Source organism: Gambusia affinis, linkage group LG18 (assembly GCF_019740435.1).
Source record: "Gambusia affinis linkage group LG18, SWU_Gaff_1.0, whole genome shotgun sequence".
NCBI classification, from domain to species: domain Eukaryota; kingdom Metazoa; phylum Chordata; class Actinopteri; order Cyprinodontiformes; family Poeciliidae; genus Gambusia; species Gambusia affinis.
Window position 1 is genome coordinate 21978959 of NC_057885.1, and position 11309 is coordinate 21990267.

Here is an 11309-nt window from a genome sequence, read left to right on the forward strand (position 1 = left end):
TGAATCCGACTCTGACTTGGATTGATGCATGAAGCTTTGCTGAACATTCAGTATAATTAGGAGGTTTGATCGATCTGATACAGAAGAATAATGAACAAAATGAACGATGGAGAACCCTGCAGCACTTTGGACATACTTTGTGTCATTCTAGGTTTCACCACTGGGTGTCACTGTTTCTGAAATAAGCAGTTAGAGGTCCGCCATGTTTTTTTTTTTAGCTTTTTTTCTTTCTATCACTCCTTCCGTTTGCCTTTTCTTTTTCATCTTGCCTATTCATTGACAGTTCCTGGATATTCCTAAAAATCACTCTTTCCCAGACTGTTTCAGTCTTCCTCTCAGAGGTGTGTTCCTCTGAGGGAACACACGAGGAAACCCGTGTGTTCCCTCAGTCACTTCAATAACTCTGTAACTTGCTCTCAACCACAACGTCTAATTCTCATCATCTGACAGCGGCTTTAGTTAAAGCATAAAAAAACCTTCCTCTTCTGAAAGACTAATTTAACTCTTGTTAATAAATCTTAACTTTAAGTTTGTTTACTTGCCTGAAAACCTGACTGCTAATTGGTCAGTTGTGAGAGGACTTTAAATGAAGAATAAAGAATAAAACATAAAATAAAATACACTAAACTGTAAATCTGACACTGAATGACCTTTTAACATTTGAGTATTAATTCTCAAAATGTCTGCACATTCTTTCGTTTTCAGTTAAAACAGTTGTTCCTGTTCTGTCGTTCACAGTGAAAATCTGATTCGTCTTCATGACGAAGCAAATTCTGTGGGAAAAGAGAATAGAATTAAATCAAGCAGATTTTCCAGTTTGTTTGGGTTTTTTTACAGTGAATCTTGTGACACCAACTTCAGCTGAATCGATATTAATGCTGATTGTTCTGATTGGATGTAAAAGATTATTTACCATCATGAACTTTTAATAAAACCTTCACATACCATTATACTATAAAGGTTTCTTGTTGTACAGTTTATTTATATTCTGCATGTTTTGACATTAATTTTATTGAAAAGACACAAAGGAGCAAAAACTTTCTAACAGAAACAATTGAACGTTTTTAATCATTGAAAACCATTCAGTGCAGTTTCTTCACTTAAAATATAAATTTCTCTCATTGTTAAAAATCAAAAGTAAAAAGATGTTCTGGCAGTTTTACTTTCATTCTTCTAAAAAACGTTTTTTTTTTTTTTTCTCTCCTTCAGTTCAGCTGATTTAACCACAAACCAGGAAGTTACTTAAACCCACTGACTCTAAACACGCATGAGAAACTTTTCCTTTAGACTCAAACTCTAATGAAGTAATCAGTTTCTTTCTGCAGGGAAGAAATCTATGTGAAAAAACAAACAAATCTGTTTTTGATCCAGGATAGCTACTGTGTGATATTTTAATATTATAAAGTGCTTTGAAAGTTTATAGAAAGACCCAGAAAAAAATAGTCATTGCTATTTTACGTTTTAGCATCAGCTATGTTACTTTGATCCACAATAAAAATGATTATAAATTGATCCTAGTTCCCAAATTAATACATATAAAGCCCACAAAACATATTAGAATATACAAATACCATGAAACAGATCAAGAAGACACAGTTTGTCTTCTTGGCCATAAAGGTTGTCCATCAGAGTTATTTTTCTTTCTATATATAATGTAACAAATAATCAGAATAGTCACTACTGTTGCTGCTGCTACAATAAATAATCCTGTCCCTCCCCGACTCTCTGCTGGAGGGCTGATGGTTGATGGGATTTCAGATGGATGAACTGTGGTGATCATGTCTGGTGAAGGACAGAAGGAAATAAACCTTTTACAAAATCCAAACAGAAAACTGTTCTCACTTCAAAGTATAAATTTACTGACTTATCAAAGCTCACTTACCAGTAACAACGAGGTTACATGTGTCCGAGCCCCGACACCGGCCAATCTTCAGTTCACAGACATAAAATCCAGAGTCTTCAGTCCTCAGTCTGGACACATGGAGTCTGATCTGTCCTTTTCTCAGGACGTCTTTGTCAAATAAAACTCGTCCTGAAAACCGTTCATCCTCACACTCCGACGCTGTGTCACCATCAAATTCAACATAATGGTATAAAACCTTGTCAACCTTCATTTGGCGACATAGAACAACCCAGACATTTTGTGAACACTCTGGTTTGGTGGTGAAGCTGAAATCCAGTGTGATGTTGTGGTTCTTCTCAGCCTGATAAAACTTCTGTGTCACATTTACTTCTATTGGCACTAATGAAGATGAAACTTGCAGACAAAAACACGGGACAATAGGAAATTATATTAAACCTTTGTTATTATAACTAACTTTGATTTTATAACCTCTAAATATTCTACTTACAGGTAATCTGAACTCCATTTCCTGGTGCTGAGAAAACAAAGAGATAAAGTGAGAACATATAATAAAAATAGTTCTGTTCTCTGTGGCTGTTTTATTGTTTTTCTCTCATATCTATAATCAAACATTAAGATACCAAACAGTTTATTTTATGATATTGATGAAATGAAAGTGAAAACTGACCACAGAGATGAAAAGAGAGCCAGATGAAAACCATAACACTCCCTATGAGACAGAACATAAAAAACAATCAGTGTTATGATCAATAATTCATTGATTTCACTTAGACATCATCAGTTTTTGTGATAAAGACAAATAACCCTGAATTTTTTCTAATCAAGTCAGTAAGTTGTCAATGCACGGCTGTGTGGGTATTTGAATTAATCACAAACTATTTAAGGTTTTTTACTGATAACTAACAGTAAATATCCATGGATTAAGATAAAGTGCACAAATATGTTTCATACATGAGTCTTTATGGCACCAGAATGTGATTCAGTATTGAACCTAGAAGAACATTTTCTAAAACATATAAATAGAAAAATGTTAAATTTGAGGATGTGAAGCATTTTGACAGAATATCTTAATATATACTTACATTTCCAGAGACAGAAAATCAATTCTTTTGTCCAAGCCATTAGTACAGGAATAAAAAAAAAAAATCTATAAACAAAAACAGAAAACTCAGTCAGAACAGCTTTAAGGCAACAGGACACAATTATCTTTCTTTTTGATCCTGTAACAACTATTGATTGTTAGAAGTGATTGTATCAGTGTCTAGGAGGAGACTGTATATCACATGTTAGGTCTTGTGATTGGGCTGGATTGGGTTTTGAACGCAGTTACAGATTTCACTTTCATGTTCCTCAAAAAAAGAAAGAAAACAATTAGTTGAACTGACGTGTTACTGATCTGTCCAAAGTATTTAGACGCTTTAAAACCCAAAAATCATTTCAGGAGACAAATATTCTGCCTTACTGATAAAGTGTTTTCATCTGTTAGTTCAAAGTTACAAAGTTTTAATATCACAGGACATTTCAGCAACAAGGGAGTTCAAAGTGCTTTACGTCATAAAAACAAAAAATCAACAATTGAAACATTAAATTTGCTGTCATGACACATCAAAATGTTGGTTAGGTTTTAAATTCAGGAACTGAATCTAAATGACAGAAAAGAAATTACAAAACAGGCCATGAAAAAATCTAAACCAACAAACTCCTGGCTGGATGATCTGAAAAACTGAAATAATTTCTTTAGAATCCAGAAGATTGTTGCAACAATCTAAAGTTTATTTCCTGATCTAACTTGCAGGTTTGTACTGGTGGAGAAAACAGAAGATGAAGATCTGCCAAGACTCAAAATGGGGTTGGATTTCCAGTCTTCATCAGCATGAAGCTAAAACAATAATGCTGCACAAACGTAGCATAAACGTTTGACACCAATTTTGACTGATTTGTAGAGGGTGGTGGGGCCAACTTCACTCAGGAGAAATACAGTGACTGTTGCATGAGAGAGTCCTGAGTCGGCTGTTTTTGTGATGCAGCTTTTCTCTGTGTTGCCCTGCGACAGACTGGTGACCTGTCCAGGGTGACCTGACCTCTCGCCTGGAATGTAGCTGGAGAGGAACCAGCAACCCTCAAGACCCCATTAGGGACAAGGGTAAACAGAAAATGGATGGATGGATGTTTGTTTTTACAGTTGAATCCGACTCTGACTTGGATTGATGCATGAAGCTTTGCTGAACATTCAGTATAATTAGGAAGTCTGATCGATCTGATACAGCAGAATAATGAGCAAAATGAACGATGGAGAACCCTGGAGCACTTTGGACATGCTTTGTGTTATTCTAGGTTTCACCACTGGGTGTCACTGTTTCTGAACTAAACAGTTAGAGGTCCGCCATGTTTGTCTTTTTTAGCGTTTCTTTCTATCACTCCTTCCATTTGCCTTTTCTTTTTCAGCTTGCCTATTCATTGACGGTTCCTGGATATTCCTAAAAATCACTCTTTCCCAGACTTCTGTGTCACTTCAGTAACTCTTTAACTTGCTCTCAACCACAACGTCTGATTCTCATCATCTGACAGCGGCTTTAGTTAAAGCATAAAAAAACCTTCCTCTTCTGAAAGACTAATTTAACTCTTGATAATAAATCTTAACTTTTAGTTTGTTTACTTGCCTGAAAACCTGACTGCTAATTGGTCAGTTGTGAGAGGAACTTAAATAAAGAATAAGGAATAAAACATAAAATAAAATACACTAAACTGTAAATCTGACACTGAATGATCTTTCAACATTTGAGTATTAATTCTCTAAATGTCTGCACATTCTTTCGTTTTCAGTTAAAACTGTTGTTCCTGTTCTGTCGTTCACAGTGAAAAACTGATTTGTCTTCATTACGAAGCAAATTTTGTGGGAAAAGAGAATAGAAAGAAATAAATCAAGCAGATTTTCCAGTTTGTTTTATTTTTTTACAGTGAATCTTGTGACACCAACTTCAGCTGAATCGATATTAATGCTGATTGTTCTGATTGGATGTAAAAGATTATTTACCATCATGAACTTTTAACAAAACCTTCACATACCATTATATTATAAAAGGTTCTTGTTGTACAGTTTATTTATATTCTGCATGTTTTGACATTTATTTTATTGAAAAGACACAAAGGAGCAAAAACTTCCTAACAGAACCAGTTAAACGTTTTTAATCATTGAAAACATTTCAGTGCAAACTCTAATGAAGTAATCACTTTCCTTTTGCAGGGAAGAAATCCATGTGGAAAAAACAAACAAATCTGTTTTTGATCCAGGATAGCTACTGTGTGATATTTTAATATTATAAAGAGCTTTAAGAGTTTATTGAAAGACCCAGAAAAAAAAGAGTCATTGCTATTTTACGTTTTAGCTTCAGCTATGTTACTTTGATCCACAATAAAAATGATTATAAATTGATCCTAGTTCCCAAATTAATACATATAAAGCCCACAAAACATATTAGAATATACAAATACCATAAAACAAGTCAAGAAGGCACAGTTTGTCTTCTTGATCGTAGAGGTTGTCTTTCAGAGTTATTTTTCTTTCTATAAATAAAGTAACAAATAATCAGAATAATCACTACTGTTATTGGTATCACAAAAGCTAATCCTGTCTTTCCCCGACTCGCTGCTGGAGGGCTGATGGTTGATGGGAGTTCAGATGGATGAACTGTGGTGGTCATGTCTGTTGTGAAGGACAGAAGGAAATAAACCTTTTACAAAATTCAAACAGAAAACTGTTCTCACTTCAAAGTATAAATTTACTGACTTATCAAAGCTCACTTACCAGTAACAACAAGGTTACATGTGTCCGAGCCCAGGCAATGGCCAATCCTCAATTTACAGATATAAAATCCAGAGTCTTCCATCTTGAGTCTGGATACATGGAGTCTGATTCGTCCTTTTCTCAGGACGTCTTTGTCAAATAAAACTCGTCCTGAAAACTGTTCATCCAGAGACTCTGATGCTATGTCACCATCAACTTCAATATAATGGTATAAAACCTGGTCAACCTCCTTTCGGTCACAAAGAACAAGCCGGACATCTTGTAAGCACTTTGGTTTGGTGGTGAAGGTGAAATCCAGTGTGATGTTGTGGTTCTTCTCAGCCTGATAAAACTTCTGTGTCACATTTACTTCTATTGGCACTAATGAAGATAAAAGTTACAGACAGAAACAAAGGACAATAGAAAATTATATCAAACCTTTATTATTATAACTAACTTTGATTTTATAACCTCTAAATATTCTACTTACAGATAATCCACAATCCATTTCCTGGTGCTGAGAAAACAAAGAGAGAAAGTGAGAACATGTAATAAAAATAGTTCTGTTCTCTGTGGCTGTTTTATTGTTTTTCTCTCATATCTATAATCAAACATTAAGATACCAAACAGTTTATTTTATGATCTTGATGAAATGAAAGTGAAAACTGACCACAGAGAAGTAAAGAGAGCCAGATGAAAACCATAACACTTGTCCCTAAGAGACAGAACATAAAAAACAATCAGTGTTATGATCAATAATTCATTGATTTCACTTAGACATCATCAGTTTTTGAGATAAAGAGAAATAAGCAATTCCTTAACCCTGAACGTTTTATAATCAAGTCAGTAAGTTGTCAATGCATGGCTGTGTGGGTATTTGAATTAATCACAAACTATTTAAGGTTTTTTACTGATAACTAACAGTAAATATCCATGGATTAAGATAAAGTGCACAAATATGTTTCATATATGAGTCTTTATGGCACCAGAATGTGATTCAGTATTGAACCTAGAAGAACATTTTCTAAAATAAATAAATAGAAAAATGTTAAATTTGAGGATGTGAAGCATTTTGACAGAATATCTTAATATATACTTACATTTCCAGAGACAGAAAATCAATTCTTTTGTCCAAGCCATTAGTACAGGGATTAAAAAAAAATCTATAAAGAAAAACAGAAAACCCAGTCAGAACAGCTTTAAGCTGACAGGACACAATTATCTTTCTTTTTGATCCTATAGCAACTATTGATTGTTAAAAGTGATTGTATCAGTGTCTAAGATGAGACTGTATATAAGATATCATATGTTAGGTCTTGTGATTGGGCAGATTTGGATTTTGGACACAGCTACAGATTTCACTTTCGTATCACGTTTCTCAAAGGATCAGAGAGTCATGCAAACTTAAGAAGAAGGTGTAAAGCTCTAATAGAGGCTAAATTAATAAGAAACTAGAGAACCATCCCAGACTGTAGTTACAGACTTAAGTTAACTGAATTTATCATGTTTGAGTGAAATAAAGGCTTTCAAGACAGATGTCGATTAGAGAAGCAGAGAAGTTATTCAACTATTACAACCTGGTTTGATCTAATGACCTGTGATTGTGTAAAAACATCTACTCCTATTCATTGCCTTCTTAAGCTAAAATAAAAAAGTGAACAGTTCTTCGGTTTGCATCAGTTTATCTATGAACAACACTGTGATTGTTTTGAAGTTAGTATTTAAGAGGATTTCTGGAATCTGACTGGATTAGCTCCATTCCTTGCCCTGGATGGTTAACATTTTTTCTTGTTTGGGTTTGGTGCTGTCAGAAATGAAAAACAACTTTAAACGAATGTTCCCGATCAGGACCTGAGGACTGTTGGAACATTTCCTGAAGCCTGTGCCAAATACGTTATTACTCTTAGATCATTACAGAATTCTATTAAACCCTATTTTGGATGATTAAACAAACCCAGGAGATTCTGCTTCTTTTGGGCAAACTGACCCAAAGATCATTCTCAACCTCCATGATCACAACATTTTACAGAGTTGTAGTGGAGGATGTGTTGGGTTACTGGGCCTCAGTTTGGTTCTCCTGCTGCAGAATGGCATCTGGGTCGTTAAACTTCTGCGAAACACGTCAGTCTTTTGTTTCCAGGTAGTTAGACTTGTTAAAGTGAATTGATGGGAGGAAGAATTGAAATGAACATTCTGTTCTGGTGACTGATGTTTGGACCTGCTCACCCTTTTAACCTGCTCTAATTTTCAAGTTGAATTCTAAATTGAACAAAAACAGACTAATATCTAAAGAAAACAGTTTGTAAATACAGATGTTATTTTACTGTTACTTTTTGTTTTTTTACCATTAGTCTTTAGTCGGACTTTGTTTAATGATATTCTTTAGTTTTCTGGGTTTTACAATGTCAGTTTCTGTTCAGCCATTCTTCCCATTAGATTAGTTTTAAGTTTAAGTTTTCAAAAGTTTAAAGCACAACTCCAACATGACATGCATTGGAATATGAAACCCACTTTACACCCACTGACAACTTAACAAAATTAAGTTAAGTCTCCATTATGTGATTGAAATACCTAAAGCTCCAGATGTTTTAAATCTCCTCCGATTCTGTTGTGATCTTGTGTTCCCTCCTTGCTAAAATATTTTCTTTCAGAAAATAAAATTATTTTTTCAATATATTATCCATCTTGTTAAATAAGTTAGCAAACTATATCCAAGTGCATGTGGAACTACTTTGTACAACCTGTTGAAGTTTTACTCTCAACCAACATCATTTTGCTCATGTATGAACAGAAATTTCTCGAATGCAGCTGGATTATTCTGTGCTGAACTGGAAGTTTACACTAACTTGTTTATGATCTGAGACATTGCATTAGACCTGAGTGTTTTGCAGAAGCAACCCAGCCACTGTCTTGTATAACAGCATGGATTATTTTACGTTTATTTGATTAAATGTCACTTTGTACACTGATTACTCCTCAGATTCATTCATTGACAAACCTTTTTAAATAAGAGTTTTAAAGTAAGGCAAAGCAAGTTTATTTTTACAGCACTACTCAAGATATATCTAAAGTGTTTTAGCCTCCATCACTGTGGCTTGAATTCAGTGTTTAGGGACTGTCTCACAAAATGTTTGCAGCTTCTAGACCCAAAACGATCCGTCTTGTTTTAATCGGTCCACCAAATGTTGCTCCATTTCTCTTCAGCCCAAATATGTGATTTGGAAAGTTGTGACCTTTCTGGTCTTTTAATGTTTGGTGCAAAATTGTTATGATGTTAGCTGAACAGGTTGTTTTTCTTTTATACATTTCCCTCCCTCCAGTCGACATTTAAACAAAATTACATTGTGCTTGATCATATAAGTTTGAGTTTAAGAACACTCAAGGACCTTTTTGGGCAACTCCTGTGGCATCATCAGAATTTTGCAGATCAGGTTCTGTCAACACAAACTTATCAGAGTAATAAGTATGTTCTTTGAAAGCTTGCCAAGAACAAAGAGAAACCTGTTAGCTCACAAACTGCTCAATTACCATGTTCCTTTTTGACTTTCTAGTTTAGCAACATGCCAAACACACATCTCACTCTAGACCAGGGGTCTGGTCCTCGAGGGCCGGTGTCCTGCATCTCTTAGATGTGTCCCTGGACCAACACACCTGAATCCACAGCTGAATCACCTCCCAAGTGCAGTCAGGTTCTCCAGAGTCCTGATAATGACTTTATTCGACTCATGGTTTTAAGTAGAGATACATCTAATAGTTGCAGGAGACTGGCCCTTGAGGACCAGGATTCCCCACCCCTGCTCTTGACAGACGGTTCAGTCATGCAGCATAATTCTTGACTTTCCTCATCTTTTCTTCTGGTGTGGAAATTATTGACATAACACATGAAAGTACAAAAAGTGAGAAGAAAAACAACTCAGACAATCTGTAAAGCAGCAGGTGTAAGGACACTCAGTGGGGACCTGGAAATTCAACCACACACAGGAGTATGCAAAGGAAAAAGCAAGTTCAATTAAATTTTCTGATTCTGGTTGCTGCTCAGGATGAGGTCATCAAACAGCACTGAGAAGAGAGGGGAGAAGACTGGTGATGCACTAATAAAGGAGGGGAATCTTAGAAAAGTTCAGCTTAACTGACCTGCAGTGCAGTGGACAGGTGGAGCAGAGAAACCAAGGGTCTGACCACAGGGAGGTGCTGGTAACCAGGTAGAACAGGCTGCTGTGGAAGCAATGAGGATCTCCACAATGAGATCCAAGAGGCAACACCCAGGGAATAAAATGATAATCAGGCAGAGGTCATACACAGGAGGACAGAGAGAGCAAACTTAGCTTGAGAGGCAGGCAATTCTTGGTGGTCATGAGGCAAAGCTTGGGTCAGGGTCCAGAAATCCAGAACAGATGGGATCCATGAAGGGCTTGGCAAAGGGGGGCGGGGGGTCGATCTGTGGACAGAAAAGGGTTAAAGAAACACTGAAGGCTTGGAATGAAACACTGGATCTCTACTGGCTCGTGGCTGTTGATAATCTGGCAAGGAAGCAGAGACTGAGAAGTGTTTTAGTAGGGCGGGGACCAGGTAGAACAGGTAAGCAATCAGGTGTGGCAGGTGAACTGAATGAGTGTTTAAGCACAGCATGGAAAGAACAGAACATGAATGATGACAGCAGGATCATCAAAGAGCTTCCTCTTCCTCACACTTCATCACATCCACTAATGGTAAAACATTCTTAATCTGGCTGATTTTACTTAAATTCCTTCTTTCTTTCTTTTTTACATTTCCATCCTGTCAGTGGTAAAAACTGTAATATGTTTGTCTCTCAGTTCTTTTGCCACAATGAAAGCTATTATAAATAAGCTCGGGAGTTTTACCATTAAATACAACAGTATTTTACTGTAAATATTCTCAGTTACTCCCTCAGTTCTAATATACACAACACCTAAAGACAAACTTTATTGCCTCCTAATTAACTTTGTCTTTCAGTTCCTGTGAGCCGTTTGGTCACTCACCAACATGATCCATTTTCTGCTCTACCTCCTTGTTCTCATCTCACTGACAGGTAAGATATGTCCAATTAAAATGATTAACACCACAGTACAGATTTTGCATCTATATTGTTTTTAAGTGTATTTTTGTGGCAAAGCAAACAAGAGTTTTTAAGTGCAGATTTTACTCACAAAAATTACTACTAAATCAGCTTCAATACCTTGGTCCAAGTACACTGCAAAGGTATAGAATCTAGATTCTAGTACAAATATCTTAGTACACTTAAAATAAGACAAAACTAACTAACAAATAACTTTTTAATCAGATCTATAAGCTTGATTTAAGCCAAAAAATTATTTTTATTGATTTACTAAGTACTAGTTTTGGATTATTTCACTTATGACAAGACATTTTCCTATGTTATCAGTGAAATAATCTGCCAGTGAAACTAGTAATTTTTGAATAAGCATTAAAGTGTTCTGGACTTACAACGAGCTCCTGTGTCTCGTTGAAAAGTTGCAAGCTAGTTTTGTCTTAATTCAAGTGTACTAAAATGTTTATTCCAAAAATACTTGGTAACATTTTTTGCTTTCGCAGTGATACTGCCTAGCAACCACAGAAACAACTTTTATATTAGCTGGTCTTAGTAGTAAATGACTGTAAGGCACAATGCAGACAGTTAAA

At 35.6% G+C, this 11309-nt stretch overlaps 1 protein-coding gene across 3 annotated transcripts; it reads right to left on the bottom strand.

Annotated features, from left to right (window-relative positions):
* Positions 1-957: 957 nt before the first annotated feature.
* Positions 958-10043, bottom strand: LOC122820562. Of its 3 annotated transcripts, XM_044098112.1 has the most exons (6): positions 9783-10043; positions 6749-6811; positions 6319-6363; positions 6139-6165; positions 5670-6029; positions 4805-5567 (listed from the first exon to the last, which is right to left on the bottom strand). In XM_044098112.1, the coding sequence occupies exons 2-6, from the start codon at positions 6786-6788 to the stop codon at positions 5368-5370; spliced, it is 672 nt and encodes a 223-aa protein (XP_043954047.1). In that variant the 5' UTR covers positions 6789-6811; positions 9783-10043; the 3' UTR covers positions 4805-5367. The 3 variants fall into 3 exon arrangements, with proteins under 3 accessions (XP_043954046.1, XP_043954045.1, XP_043954047.1); XM_044098111.1 differs by lacking the exons at positions 4805-5567; positions 5670-6029; positions 6139-6165; positions 6319-6363; positions 9783-10043 and adding exons at positions 958-1782; positions 1883-2257; positions 2352-2378; positions 2532-2573 and having other exon boundaries at positions 6749-6879; XM_044098110.1 differs by lacking the exons at positions 4805-5567; positions 5670-6029; positions 6139-6165; ... (1 more) ...; positions 6749-6811; positions 9783-10043 and adding exons at positions 958-1782; positions 1883-2257; positions 2352-2378; positions 2532-2573; positions 2947-3118.
* Between the last annotated feature and the right edge of the window lie 1266 nt (positions 10044-11309).

Coding starts and splice junctions, on each gene's coding strand:
- LOC122820562 (XM_044098111.1), bottom strand. CDS start 6,788: ATGGCTTGGACAAAAGAATTGATTTTCTGTCTCTGGAAAT. Junction 2,574..6,748: donor GATTTTCTGTCTCTGGAAAT/GTAAGTATATAT, acceptor TCTGTCTCATAG/GGAGTGTTATGGTTTTCATC. Junction 2,379..2,531: donor GCTCTCTTTTCATCTCTGTG/GTCAGTTTTCAC, acceptor TTGTTTTCTCAG/CACCAGGAAATGGAGTTCAG.